Source organism: Colletotrichum spaethianum, assembly GCF_022836535.1.
Source record: "Colletotrichum spaethianum MAFF 239500 DNA, contig06, whole genome shotgun sequence".
NCBI classification, from domain to species: domain Eukaryota; kingdom Fungi; phylum Ascomycota; class Sordariomycetes; order Glomerellales; family Glomerellaceae; genus Colletotrichum; species Colletotrichum spaethianum.
Window position 1 is genome coordinate 768119 of NW_026054776.1, and position 12157 is coordinate 780275.

Genomic DNA, 12157 nt, shown 5'->3' on the forward strand with positions numbered 1-12157 from the left:
TAGCCGCCCTCCGTCCCACCATCCCACTCATGAGGCTCTTCTTCCTTCGACAAGCCTCAGCCTCAACTCACTTCGCCAAGCAACCACCCGTCTCCGTCCCGGCCGTCCGGTTCATCACTACAATGTCTTCATCCACGCCCGCGTCACGGACGTACACCGACGCCCTCAACCTCCTAAACACCCTCATCCCCAACCTCAAAATCCACGCCCTCTTCGGCAAACCCCAGGACGCCAAGCCCCAAAATGCCGCCCCGAAACCCCCGGCCTCCGACCCGAACCTCCTCGCCCTCCCCGAGATGCGCGCCTGGCTCCTCCGCGCGTCCTTAACCCCCCAGCGCCTCTCCTCCCTCTCCTACATCCATATCGCCGGCACAAAAGGCAAAGGCTCCGTCACAACCCTGACAACCTCCGCCCTCCTCTCCTCTTCCCAGTCCGGCCGCGTGGGGACCTACACCTCCCCCCACCTCGTCACCCCGCGCGAGCGCATCGCCGTCGACGGCCGCCCCGTATCCCAGGTCCTCTTCGCGGCCTCCTTCTTCGAGCTCTGGGACCTGCTCTCCGCCGCCCCCGCCGACGAGGCCCTTGGCATCGAAGCCGGCTCCAAGCCCTTCTACTTCCGCTTCCTCACCCTCCTCGCGCTGCACATCTTCCTCAAGGAGGGCGTGCGCTCCGTCGTCGTGGAGTGCGGCATCGGCGGCGAGTACGACGCAACCAACGCCATCCCGCCCGCGGCCGTCACGACGGGCGTCATCACCCAGCTCGGCATCGACCACGTCGCCATGCTCGGCGACACGCCCGAGAAGATTGCGTGGCACAAGGCCGGCATCATGAAGCCCGGCGTCACGACCTTCACGAGGCGCCTCGATGAGCAGCCCGGCGTGATGGAGGTCCTCCACACGCGGGCGCGGGAAATCGGGGCGAACCTGGTGGAGGTCGCCGACGAAGAGGTCACGGCGTGGGGGGGCGTGCCGGGCGCGAAGCTGCCCGGCGGAGACTTCCAAAAGAGGAACCAGGCCCTCGCCGCGCTTGCTGCGAGGCATCACTTGCGCGTCCTCGAGGGCCGGGAGACGGGGACAGAGGAGCACAAGCTGCGGGATGTGCCGGAGCCGATCATCGCGGGACTGCGGGAGGCGACGTTGCGGGGCCGGCACGAGGTCATGGAGCGGGGCAACGTATCTTGGTACCTCGACGGCGCGCACAACACCGATAGTCTGGCCGAGGTGGCGCGCTGGATATCGCCCGTCGCTGCGGATGCGGACTCCAAGTTCGTGCTCGTTTTCAACCAGCAAGAGCGGGACGCCTCGGAGCTCCTCCTGGGCCTCCTGAAGGAGATGAAAGCCGCGGGCGTGGACCTCGAGTCTAGACTAAGCACCGTCATCTTCACGAGGAACGACAAGACCAGGATTGCAGAGGACGTGGACCTCACTGTCCAGGAGAAGTGCGCGGCGGCGTTCAAGGAGGCGTATCCCACCGCCGATGCCCTGGTATGCAAGGACCTGACAGAGATGAAAAGCGCCATGGACGCCACCGCCGCCGCGCAAAACACCACGACACCCAAAACCAGGGTTCTCGTCACGGGGAGCATGTACCTCGTCGGCAACGTCATCGGCCTGTTGGAGCCGGAAGGTCTATTATAAAATAAAGGATGCCAAAGGGCAAATAGCAAAGCTCTAGAGTTGAATCCGTATGGACATGCGCCCCTGTATACCCGTACCCCGTTCTATACCATTCGTGTTTTATGTTTCTCGTTCGAGCGTGCAGTACAGCAATTCTATAGCGCATCCGCACCTTCCAAGATCCCCAGCGCGCCGCCCACAAGATGCAGACTTCCCGTCACAAAGGCCTGCACGCTCTCGCCTTCAGCGACGCCCTCGCTCACGCCGCGGACGTGGTTCAGCGCCTCCTCGATGGTCGGGATGACACGCACGTCGGCTTTGGGGTCCAGCTTCGACCACCGCTCCGCGAACTGCCTCTGCACCGTCATGGCCTCGATGGCCTTGGCGTCGTACTGGTGGTTGACAAAGTCTGCCGCTCGTCAGTAAACTGTCGTCTTACAAGATGTTCTCCCTTTTCCCTAGGACGGAAAAAAAAGGGGGCAACCGCAAACTCACCCCGCTTGTACCCCGTCTGGGCATACGTGACGTTTGTACAAAACACAACCGTCTCGAACGCGCTCCCGTCCTCCCTCTTGATGGCGTTGTACACCCCGTCGAGGAAGTCAATCGCCTCCGTCCGGCCCTGCTGGTTGAATACCAACGCCCTGGGCCCCTTTCTGCCCCTGGCTTCCGTCTCGTCGACGAACCACCGCGCCGCCATCCGCAGACTGTCCGTCGTGTGCGCCCCGTCGACGTGCCACACGACTCGTTCCTCGTCCTTGACCTCGCACCGCCCGCGCCAGACGACGGTCTCGAGCCCCTCGACGAAATCCCGCGGCAACTTCTCCGCATCGCGCCGGAACCCCGCGGGGTCAATCTTCTCCAGCGCCGTCTCTGCGAGACGGATCGCCAGGCTCGCGTTTCTTTTCTGGAACGCCGCGTCTGGTCGGATCTGGACGTTTCTGAGCCGCGGGTCAATGCCCACAGTCTCCATATCCACGCCCTTCTCTCTCGCCCTCTCCTCCAACACGGCCTGCGCCTCGGGCACCTGCTCGACCGTGAACGCCTTGCTCCCCGTCTTCATGATTCCAGCCTTGTGCCACGCAATCTTCCCGACCGTGTCTCCGAGCGCAAAGACGTGGTCAATCCCCAGCGTCGTGATCCCCGTCGCCAACGGTCTCCCGACGAGGTTCGTCGCGTCGTACTCCCCGCCGATCCCCGTCTCGAGGATCGCGACGTCGCACCCCTCCTGCAGGAATGCGTGGAAGCTCACGAGCGTCAGGTACCGCGAGTAGATGGGCCGCGTGCCCAGCGCCACGGCCGCCTCCTCGGCCTTGCTCTCGCCCAGCCGGTCCCAGACCTCGAAGAAGTACCGCGCGAAGAGCGCCTCGGAGATGGGCGCGCCGTTGATGCGGATGCGCTCACGCACGGCGATGAGGTGCGGCGAGATGAGCAGGCCGACCTTGTGCGGGACGGACGAGGGGGAGGCGGCGCGGTGGCGCGCGAGGATCGAGTCGGTGAAGGCGCAGGTGCTGCCTTTGCCCTTTGTGCCGGCGACGTGGATCACGTTGAGGCTGTCGAGGTCGGAGATCTGGGTGTCATTGGGGAGACGTTAGCCGGGTTCGCCATGTCCAGAGACCTGTAGAGAGAGTGCGTGTTCGCACCGAGTACCCAAGGCGCGCGAGGTATGCGCGCATCTCCTTGACCGAAGCTTCATCAGGTCGAACCCCCGCCTTGCGCCTCGCCTCGATGACGGCGAAGGGCGTCTGCAGCGTGTTCAGTGCGTCGACGGCATCCTGTACACAGCATAAACTGTCAGCTCCAGGCCTTCTTCAATTCCCATCGGCCGTCACATCGACAGCTGCAGCGTTGCGGCCGCGGGGCAGTATCCTCCTCTCCGACGTCGGAGTAGCAGCCGAGGAAGCACGAGCGCCAGCGCCCGTTGGAAGTGCCCAGCAAAATAGGTGACCACTGACGTTGTATGTCCGCCCGGCGGTGGCCATCGTGCGGCAGATCAAGAATCGCGGACGGAAAAAGAGGGTGCTGCTGAGGCGCAATACGCGACGAGACGCATGATGCATCAAGGACGTTTTTTCTTTCCGCGGAGCGGACGCGGTCCTGGAAGGGGAGGGGGGGTTCGGAGCTCCCTTGGAGTTTGGCGAAATGTCGGGGGGGGTGCAGTGCAGCTGCTGCGTGCGCCGGTCGGTGGGGTTATATGCGGGTGGCTTCGGAACTTGAGCCGGTCGACGGCCTGGGCTCGGCGCTGGTCCCGGGAGATTTTCACGGCTTCCCTTAGTAACATGACCTCTTATGTGTGGCCCTACACTTGTGCTGCAGTCGAATTTTTGGGGACGGCATTGACCGTTTCATCTCAATTATTCAGTGGCAGCATGGTGACGTGGAAGAACCTTATCAGCGGCTTCGCCCCTGAGCGTATGTATACATCACATAAGCACCGACAGTTGATAAAATACACTGCCTTGATTCAAGTCTATGGCTATGTCTTACACAGACCAGAGGTCTAGGCTCTCTCTAAGCATCTCCGGAGCCCACCAACTAGACAAAAGAAATAGTTTCCGTCCATTATTCTACCTTGAGACTCTGCAGGCGCGCTTCTGCCGCAATGACCTGGGATAATCGTTAGTCACTAGTGTCGGGTGCATCAAAGTCGAGGGGGATACTCACGTCAAGGGCTTGCTGAACCTCAAGAACCTTCCTCACTTCGCCGAGCCAGTCTCTGCTCAGAGTCTTCGCCCAACCCTGGAGACCGTTCATCTCGCGGGCAGCGGCGTCCAGGTTGCCTTCCTCCAAGAGAGTCTGGGTGCGCGTCAAGATGCTCTCAACGTCATCGCCGTCGGCCAGGCCCTGCTTCTTGAACATGACTTTGCTGAGGAGGTAGCTAGAAGCGTGGCTGGCAACGCCGGCCTCTTCGGGGAGAAGAGAGGCCTTGCGAACCTCGTTGGCGACTATCCGGAATCTGTCAATGAGCTGTGCGGCGTTGGAAAGACCACGCTGGTAGGCAGAGGGGTTGATGGAGGCGATGGCGGCGTTGACGACAGGGTCCTCGGCAGCAATCTCCTTGAGGGCGACCAGCTCGCGGGTAAAGGGCTTGGGGTGCGTGGCGTTCTCGAGGCTGGCGCGAACAGCATCAACAGCGACGTGGAGCTGCTGAGTGCGGAGGTTGGTGTCAACGACCTCGTTCCAGCCGGTGGTGAGCTTCTCGAGGTCAGCGACGGCAGCGGACAGCTTGTCCAGCTTGCTGAGGCGGCCCTCGCGCTCAGATTCGACGTGGTTCTGGACCTCGGAGACGAACTCCTTCTTCAGGGCCAGCGCCTGCTCCAGCAGTTGGTTGTTGAGACGCTCCTCATTAAGCTGCTTCTCGCGCTCCAACAGAAGCTTGACGCGCTCGTCGTAGCTCTCCTTGACCTTCTTCATCTCGTCCTCGAACTCCTTTCTCCACTGCGTCTCTTGGACAACCATGGCGGACTCGACGCGGGCAATCAGGTCGTTGGCGGCCTTGTCGAAGTCGGCAACCTTGGCCTCGACCTCAGCAGCAGCCTTCTTCTCGACCGAGGACTTGATGGCCTTGATCTTGCTACCAACCTTGCTCAGCTCGCCCTTGGCCTTGTCGATAGTGGGAGAGTAGCGACCGTGGGCCTTGTCGGCGTTGATGACGGTGATGATGTCGTTGAGCATGTGAACGAGGTCCTGGACAACCGGCTCCGTCGCGTCCTCGATCTTCAGGGCGTCGATCGGGGCAATGGGAGGGAATCGCGACGGCTCGTTGACCTCGGGGCCTTGAAACCAGTCGGGTCCTCCTTGGGCGCAGCAGGCTTGGTCTCCTTGACAGTCGCCTTGACAGGCTCTGGCGCGGGCTTGGGAGGCTCTGGCGCCGCCTTGGGCTTCTCGACCGGCTTGTTCTGCTCCTCCTTGACAGCGACGACCTTAGCGGCGCCCTTGTCGATAGCGCTTGACTGGCGACCGGCGGGCTCGCCGTTGTCAGCGACTCTCCAAGACGCGCCGCTCTGGGCGGGGATCTTGACCTGGCCGCCGGTGTCTCTTCCCTTGAGCTTGTTCGAGATATTGGGGAACCGCTTGCGGAAGTCGGCCTCCTCGAAGTAGAGGACGGCTTGCTCGCCAAAGGGAACATACTCGGTGAAGAAGTCGTGGAAGCTGTCATTGATACGCGAGTACCAGACACCGCCGCCGAAACCGATGGCACCGAGGATGGCAAGGGTCAAGACGAGGTTCCTTAGTCGGCGGAAGAAGCCCTTCTTTTTCGGGGCGACATCTGCGGGCGACTGCGGCGGAGGTGCGGCAGCCTCTGTCTCGGGAACGGTGACGTTCGGGGTCGGGGGTGTGAGAGGAACGTCCTCCTTCGGGATCGTCGACTCGACAGGTCGGACCTCGGGGACGGCGCTCTTCTCCGCGGTGATGGTCTCTGTAGTCGGCAGGGCAGCTGGTCTGGACGGGTCAGGCTTCTTGTCGTCGGCAAAGTGTCTCCGGCGGGCGGCAGCCACCTGCCATTGGCGGCCAACAACGGCCGCCGCAGGCCTGTGGCCGAGCACCCTCACGGATCGAATCGACGTTCGCAACATGAGGGGATGCGATGGGCCGACAAGGCGTAATTGGGGGGAATGAAGTCGAGGTGTTTTTGGTCGAGGTAAGTGATGGAAGCCAGGCACAAAAAAGCTCAGGGAAAAGTTCGGCTAAAACTGAGCGAGCTCTCCAGCCGCGCTGGTCCGCCGCGAGCACCGAGCGGCAGGAACCGGGATGGGTCACGCCTCACGTCACTCAACTAGTTCACTGGGCACACTCACCTCACCAACAGCTGTCATTTTCGGTGCTGTCAATGGCTGGTCGGCACGATTCAGGCTCGTATGGAAAGAAAGAGCGATGATGTTCGGATTCTCTACTCTAGGACATAGACAACGTTCTCCTCTCGGAATCCCATCCATTCTGTGTGTGTTTCTTTGCTCTTTACTAACACGAGCACCACGGCATCTAGCGGATGAACGCAGGGCATACTACGTCACCCTGCTCTTCATCCATCTCAGCTCTCCGCTGACCCGACTGGTGAAAATATCGTGCACCTCGCCATACCTCTTTGCTCCTGATCAAACTCACAAACAAAGTCAACTGCCATCTGTGGAACGAAAAAGTTGTATACAACACATCCTTGAGAAACAGTTGCCTCTACCGCATACTGTACATCAGAAAAATGCTGCAGGATGCTTTCCCCAATAAAGTGAATCCGTCCGTTTCCCGTACACCGTCTTATTCCAGGACTGTCCCTACACCCGAGTTGCCGCAACCGAATGACCAGCGCAATGAAGACACGAAATGTAAAAATCACACTCTCGAAATAACGTACTGTTGATATTAAAAAGCTGGGCCTGGCATACCCTTTCTTCGGTTGTAGGTTGCGCGACAACGCTGTCCGACCCCGTCCAGCCCAAACGCCGTCATGTACGTGCTTGTGTCTGTTCAGTGCTTGGCTGGCGGGTCGCCTTGAGCAATCTGCCAACGGGAGCCTGCCTCGTCTCGACGAAGAAAATCCGCCCCATTGTCCGCCGGTTCTCTAGGCTCGATTGATAATACGATAGTTGCTTCGCGTCGGCCTCATCTAGCAGCTGCAAGGCCCGCTGACGTTGCTTCCAGGGGTCTCGGGCTGCAGGCTCACGCCCTGTCGCTGGCCGGGCCGGGCATGCCTAGGGCCAGCCTGGTCGAGCGGCAGCTTCTTGGCAATGGCAGTGAAGAGCTCCTTGACGTTCTCGGCCGTCTTCGCTGATGTCTCGAAGAACAGGAGGCCGGCCTCGCGGGCGTAGGCCTCGGCGTCTGCCGTAGAAACGGCTCGCTTATCGGGCTGCTCGTTGACCAAGTCCAGCTTGTTGCCGGCAAGGGCAATGATGATGTTCTCGTTCGCTTGTCTCTGCAGCTCCTTGACCCAGGCCTTGGCCTTATCCAGGGATGCCTTCAACACTGTTAGCATGTTGAGCAAATGTTTATGGACATGGCACAACGTACGGATTGGGTGATGTCGTAAACGACGACGGCGCAGTTAGCGTTGCGATAGTACATGGGGGCGAGCGACTTGTAACGCTCCTGTCCGGCCGTGTCCCAGATCTCGAACTTGACTGTGGTGCTCTCGTCGAGAGAGATGGTCTGCGTCAAGAAGGCGGCGCCGATGGTCGATTCGCGGTAAGAGTCAAACTGGTCCTGTGGTTGAATCAACGTTAGCAGACTGTTTTTCTGGGGTTGGACGATGGCATGCACCGACAACGTACCTTGACGAATCGCAGCACGATCGAACTCTGAAAGACACGTTAGTATGACGGGCAGCATCCTCTTGAGCTCCGGATAAATACCTTTCCAACAGCGGACTCGCCTATGCATCATCGCCGTCAGCCATCTCCACGTTGAGAGCACGGGCGGGAGGGAACCTACCTAGCAAGACGAGCTTGAACTGCGCGAAGCGCGTGTTCATTCCACGAGCACCAGGAGCGCCAGGGCCTCGAGCTGCCATTTTGCGTGATGTGAAGGATGCGTTGGGAGAAGCGGGCGGATGTGGAACGGCCAGTGTTGGGCGATCCTAGCAGACGGACGAGAGAGACAGAAGTCACTTTGGGGCGGCTCTATCGAATGTCGCCGGATGGGAATCGAGTCGGTCACCTCCGGAAAAGGTTGTCGAAACGGGAGGGAATCAGGTTTGGTGGAGATGCGAAGCGAGCAGGATGCAAATCGAGATCGCGAAAAGCAGCGGCAGCAGTCGTGGATCAGGATCGGATCGTGGGTTGCGCGGCAGGAGGGGCGAGTCTGAGGTCGGCACGGGTGGAATGTAAGGTGGGAAGCAGCGGGAGGGAGTTTGATGGATGGCAGGTACAAAGTAGTAGTAAATCGGGTCCTGGAAATAATGTGACTGCCTTGGGTTCTTTGGGGTCTTGGGGGTGGGTGGGTTAGGTTGCCAGTGAGGAAGCTCGATGATGAATGGCTGGGGGGCCGACGACCATGCACACGTCAGGCCTTCTTCGGGGGAAGAGGAAGAGAAAGAGGGAGGCAATGGCAATGAAACGGGGGTCCTGTTTGCTGCTGGAAACGCTGCATGGACACTTTACTTGCCTTCTGTGTACTAGAGCCGAGCCGCCAGAAGACCTGCTGCTGGACTGGGTCGGGCTGTCAGGTGTGCAGGGACGGACGGGGCCACCTGTGACCCCGATGACTTCTGACCTCAACGTCCCGTCGGTCGGGCCAAATGCTCTGCGCTGATTAGCTGACAGGGGGTGGCTGTTTACCTAAGCGCTCCTTGGGCTTGGAGAGCTGCCGTGCTGTTCCTCCATCATCCATCAAAGATACAATACACCGTAAGATACAGAGTACAGTACTATGGATGGTACGTATCTCGGAGCCCGGCGTCAGTGACATGAACCTGCGCCAGTGCTGCAGAGGGGGAAGAGCGAGCTGCCCTGCTTGCCTTATGTAACCCATCTCTTTTCTGCCCCCTTATTGGCTGAAAGCTCCCTCGAGTAGTCTGTGCTCCAGTGTCCCCCCCCTGTCCCTCTTTCACAAGCAAACAACGCCGGAGTTCCAGTCCCGACGACCCAGTTCGTGCAGCAGTCCACTTCCAGTGCAGCAGCACACACACAGCACAGCACAGCACAGCACAGCACAGCACAGCACAGCACAGGGCATTGGCACAGAACATAGTGACGGAGGCCTGTGCTGTTCGTTTCCCGTGTGGAACCTGGAATCTGAACTCGAGGGTCCCCAGAGTGCCCAGCTTGTGCTTGCGACGGCAAAGTGACGACAGCCATTTTTTATTGGGGTTCACCACCTCTTGCAACCAACCAAAGCCTCAAGCTGTCCTCAAGCCTCTCTGGGCTGTGCAGCTGTGCCCTTTGCGACTGCCGACGACATTCCCATTCCCTGCTGCACGACAATACCAAGAAGGACATCAAGGCCTCACTTCGCTCACACTTCCCCCGCAGTTCTTTCGCTCCCTTTTTTCTTGTTCTGCCTTGTCCTTCCAGCCCTTGCTTCTTCTTCATCTTCTACTCAACACCATCTTACCTCCCCTTCGAAGCACCCCCGTTGCGACCGTCGTCACCATGGCACCGACTCTGCCTTATCGCGACATTAATGTCAAGGTCGCCCCCGATTCCTACGTCTTCACTTCTCCCTCGTCGCCCGATGCCCCTGCCCTAGTCATCGACCGGCCGACTGGAGACCTGCGCCTGGGCGATGCTGGCCAGGGCAAGAGAGTGTCCCGGGTATCTAGCATCGCCGGAATCTTGGGTATCATCCAGCTGAGGCTTGGTAAGAACCCCTCCATCACCCCTCCACCCCGAGTTTTTCCCCAATCCCCACGAGAGCTGCGCTGACCTTCCCTGCTCCCATCCAGACAAATATGTCATTGTCATCACCAAGGCCCAGCCCGTCGGCCGCCTCAAGGGCCACATGGTCTACAAGGTCGTCACCACCGAGATCCTTCCAATGCGCGAGCGCCAGATCCGAGACCCCGACGAGGATACCTTTATCGGCCTGCTCGACACCTTCATGAAGAACGGCCCCATGTACTTCTCCTACTCCCTCGACCTCACAAACTCCTTCCAGCGCCAGGCCTCGGCCGACACCTCCCTCCCGCTCTGGCAGCGCACCGATGACCGCTTCTTCTTCAACCGCTTCATCCAGTCAGACCTGATCGACTTCCGAACGAAGGGCGCAAGAGGTCACGTCGGACCCCAGCCCGGCGTCGATGCCTTCATCCTACCCGTCATCTTCGGCATGCTTGAGATCCGCCCGACGACCTTTAAGGGAACCCCCGTCACCGTTACCCTCATCTCCCGCAGATCGAGACACCGCGGCGGCACCAGGTACTTCACCCGAGGCGTCGACGACGAGGGTCACGCCGCCAACTACAACGAGACGGAACAGATCACCATCTTCAACGACTCGGGCAGCGGCATGGGCGGCTTCGCCGGCAGCAGCGACATGCAGAGCGGCAAGTACGGCGCCGACGGCAAGGAGGTGCAGATCATGTCCTACGTCCAGACCCGCGGCAGTGTGCCCACCTACTGGGCCGAGATCAACAGCCTGCGCTACGTCCCCAAGCTGCAGATCCGCGGCATCGACAGCGCCCTCCCCGCTGCGAAGGCGCACTTCGAGGAGCAGATCCGTATCTACGGCGACAACTACCTTATCAACCTTGTGAACCAGAAGGGTCGTGAGCAGCGCGTCAAGAACTCGTACGAGCAGATGGTTGAGAAGCTCGTCTCGTCGCCCAAGGAACGGACCGAGGGTGACCGCATCACCGAAGAGAAGTTCACTGTCATCCAGCCCGAGAAGCGCGCCGTCGAGTTCGACCGCCTGCACTACATTTACTTTGACTACCACCACGAGACCAAGGGCATGAAGATGCACCGCGCTTACGCCCTTGTCGAGAAGCTCCAGGACGCTCTGAATGCGCAGGGCTACTTCCGCGCCGTCGACATGCCCGGGACTAACGACGGCCGTCTGGAGCCGCGCAGTTTCCAGACCAGCGTCATGCGCACGAACTGCATGGACTGCCTGGATCGCACCAACGTCGTCCAGTCCATGTTCGCCCGCCACATGCTGGACCGCATCTTTGAGGAGATGGGCCTGATGAGCCGCGGCTCCTCCTTCCGCGATGAGGACCCGGCCTTTGAGCACATGTTCCGCAACCTGTGGGCCGACAACGCCGACGTCGTCTCCTGCTCTTACTCGGGCACCGGTGCCATGAAAACCGATGTCACCCGCACGGGCAACCGCACAAAGGTGGGAGCCCTCCAGGATGCCCGCATCGGCATCACCCGCTACTTCAAGAACAACTTCTTCGACGGTCCCCGCCAGGACTCGTACGACCTTTTCCTCGGCGTCTACATGCCGGGCAGCGCCAACATTGGCGGCTCCCTCGTCTTCGCCGACCGCCGGCCCATCCTCATCCAATCCGTCCCCTACCTCCTCGCCTTCTCCATCTTCCTCGTCCTCGTCGGTCTCTTCTCCAAGACCGAGGCCGTCGTCACCATCCGCGTCTTCATCCTCTTCTGGCTTGCTGTCGCCGTCTGGTCCGCCAGCTTCATCTTCAGCCACGGCATGCTCTACGTAAGTGACATCTGTGCTTCCAAGGTCGAGACTCGTCAGCTAACACAATCTACAGGTTAACTGGCCCAAGCTCAATCCCAGACCGTGGGCCAACGAGGGCTACGCCGAGCACATGACCAAGGCCCGCAAAGATACCGTCTTGGGCTCCTTCGTCGCCCGCCACGAGCGCGGCCTCAGCACCGCGAGATATTCCAACGCCGAGGAGGGCAAGAAGAGAATCGAATAAGGGCGGCTATCGCAGTCCCGTTTTCCCTTTCCTCTTCTAGATCGAAGCAGGGGGGCGCGCATAATTTCACAGTCGTCACTTTTCTTGTGTTGAGCACGATTTCCCGAAAAGATTCTTGCCGCACCGTCTATACGAACGGTGCGCTCGGTATCGCATCCGTCAGGAGGTCATACAGAAACCTTGATTCCCTTCTCCGATATCGAGTAGGGTGGTTTTC

General features: G+C 60.1%; 4 protein-coding genes across 4 annotated transcripts; 2 read left to right on the top strand and 2 right to left on the bottom strand.

The window, feature by feature from the left end:
• Nucleotides 1–122: 122 nt before the first annotated feature.
• Nucleotides 123–1637, top strand: ColSpa_03235 (folylpolyglutamate synthase; the record flags this gene model as incomplete). The annotated part of the gene is made up of 1 exon (XM_049269447.1): nucleotides 123–1637. One exon carries the CDS (start codon nucleotides 123–125, stop codon nucleotides 1635–1637), a length of 1515 nt encoding a protein of 504 aa, XP_049125404.1.
• A 134-nt stretch (nucleotides 1638–1771) lies between these two features.
• Nucleotides 1772–3598, bottom strand: ColSpa_03236 (folylpolyglutamate synthase; the record flags this gene model as incomplete). Its single annotated transcript, XM_049269448.1, has 4 exons — nucleotides 1772–2025; nucleotides 2112–3186; nucleotides 3260–3391; nucleotides 3449–3598. The coding sequence occupies 4 exons, from the start codon at nucleotides 3596–3598 to the stop codon at nucleotides 1772–1774; spliced, it is 1611 nt and encodes a 536-aa protein (XP_049125405.1).
• A 3623-nt stretch (nucleotides 3599–7221) lies between these two features.
• ColSpa_03237 (GTP-binding protein ypt5) lies at nucleotides 7222–8121 on the bottom strand (the record flags this gene model as incomplete). The annotated part of the gene is made up of 5 exons (XM_049269449.1): nucleotides 7222–7569; nucleotides 7623–7814; nucleotides 7883–7909; nucleotides 7964–7983; nucleotides 8043–8121. 5 exons carry the CDS (start codon nucleotides 8119–8121, stop codon nucleotides 7222–7224), a joined length of 666 nt encoding a protein of 221 aa, XP_049125406.1.
• Nucleotides 8122–9700: 1579 nt separating this feature from the next.
• Nucleotides 9701–11940, top strand: ColSpa_03238 (phosphoinositide phosphatase sac1; the record flags this gene model as incomplete). The annotated part of the gene is made up of 3 exons (XM_049269450.1): nucleotides 9701–9908; nucleotides 9994–11714; nucleotides 11770–11940. The coding sequence occupies 3 exons, from the start codon at nucleotides 9701–9703 to the stop codon at nucleotides 11938–11940; spliced, it is 2100 nt and encodes a 699-aa protein (XP_049125407.1).
• Between the last annotated feature and the right edge of the window lie 217 nt (nucleotides 11941–12157).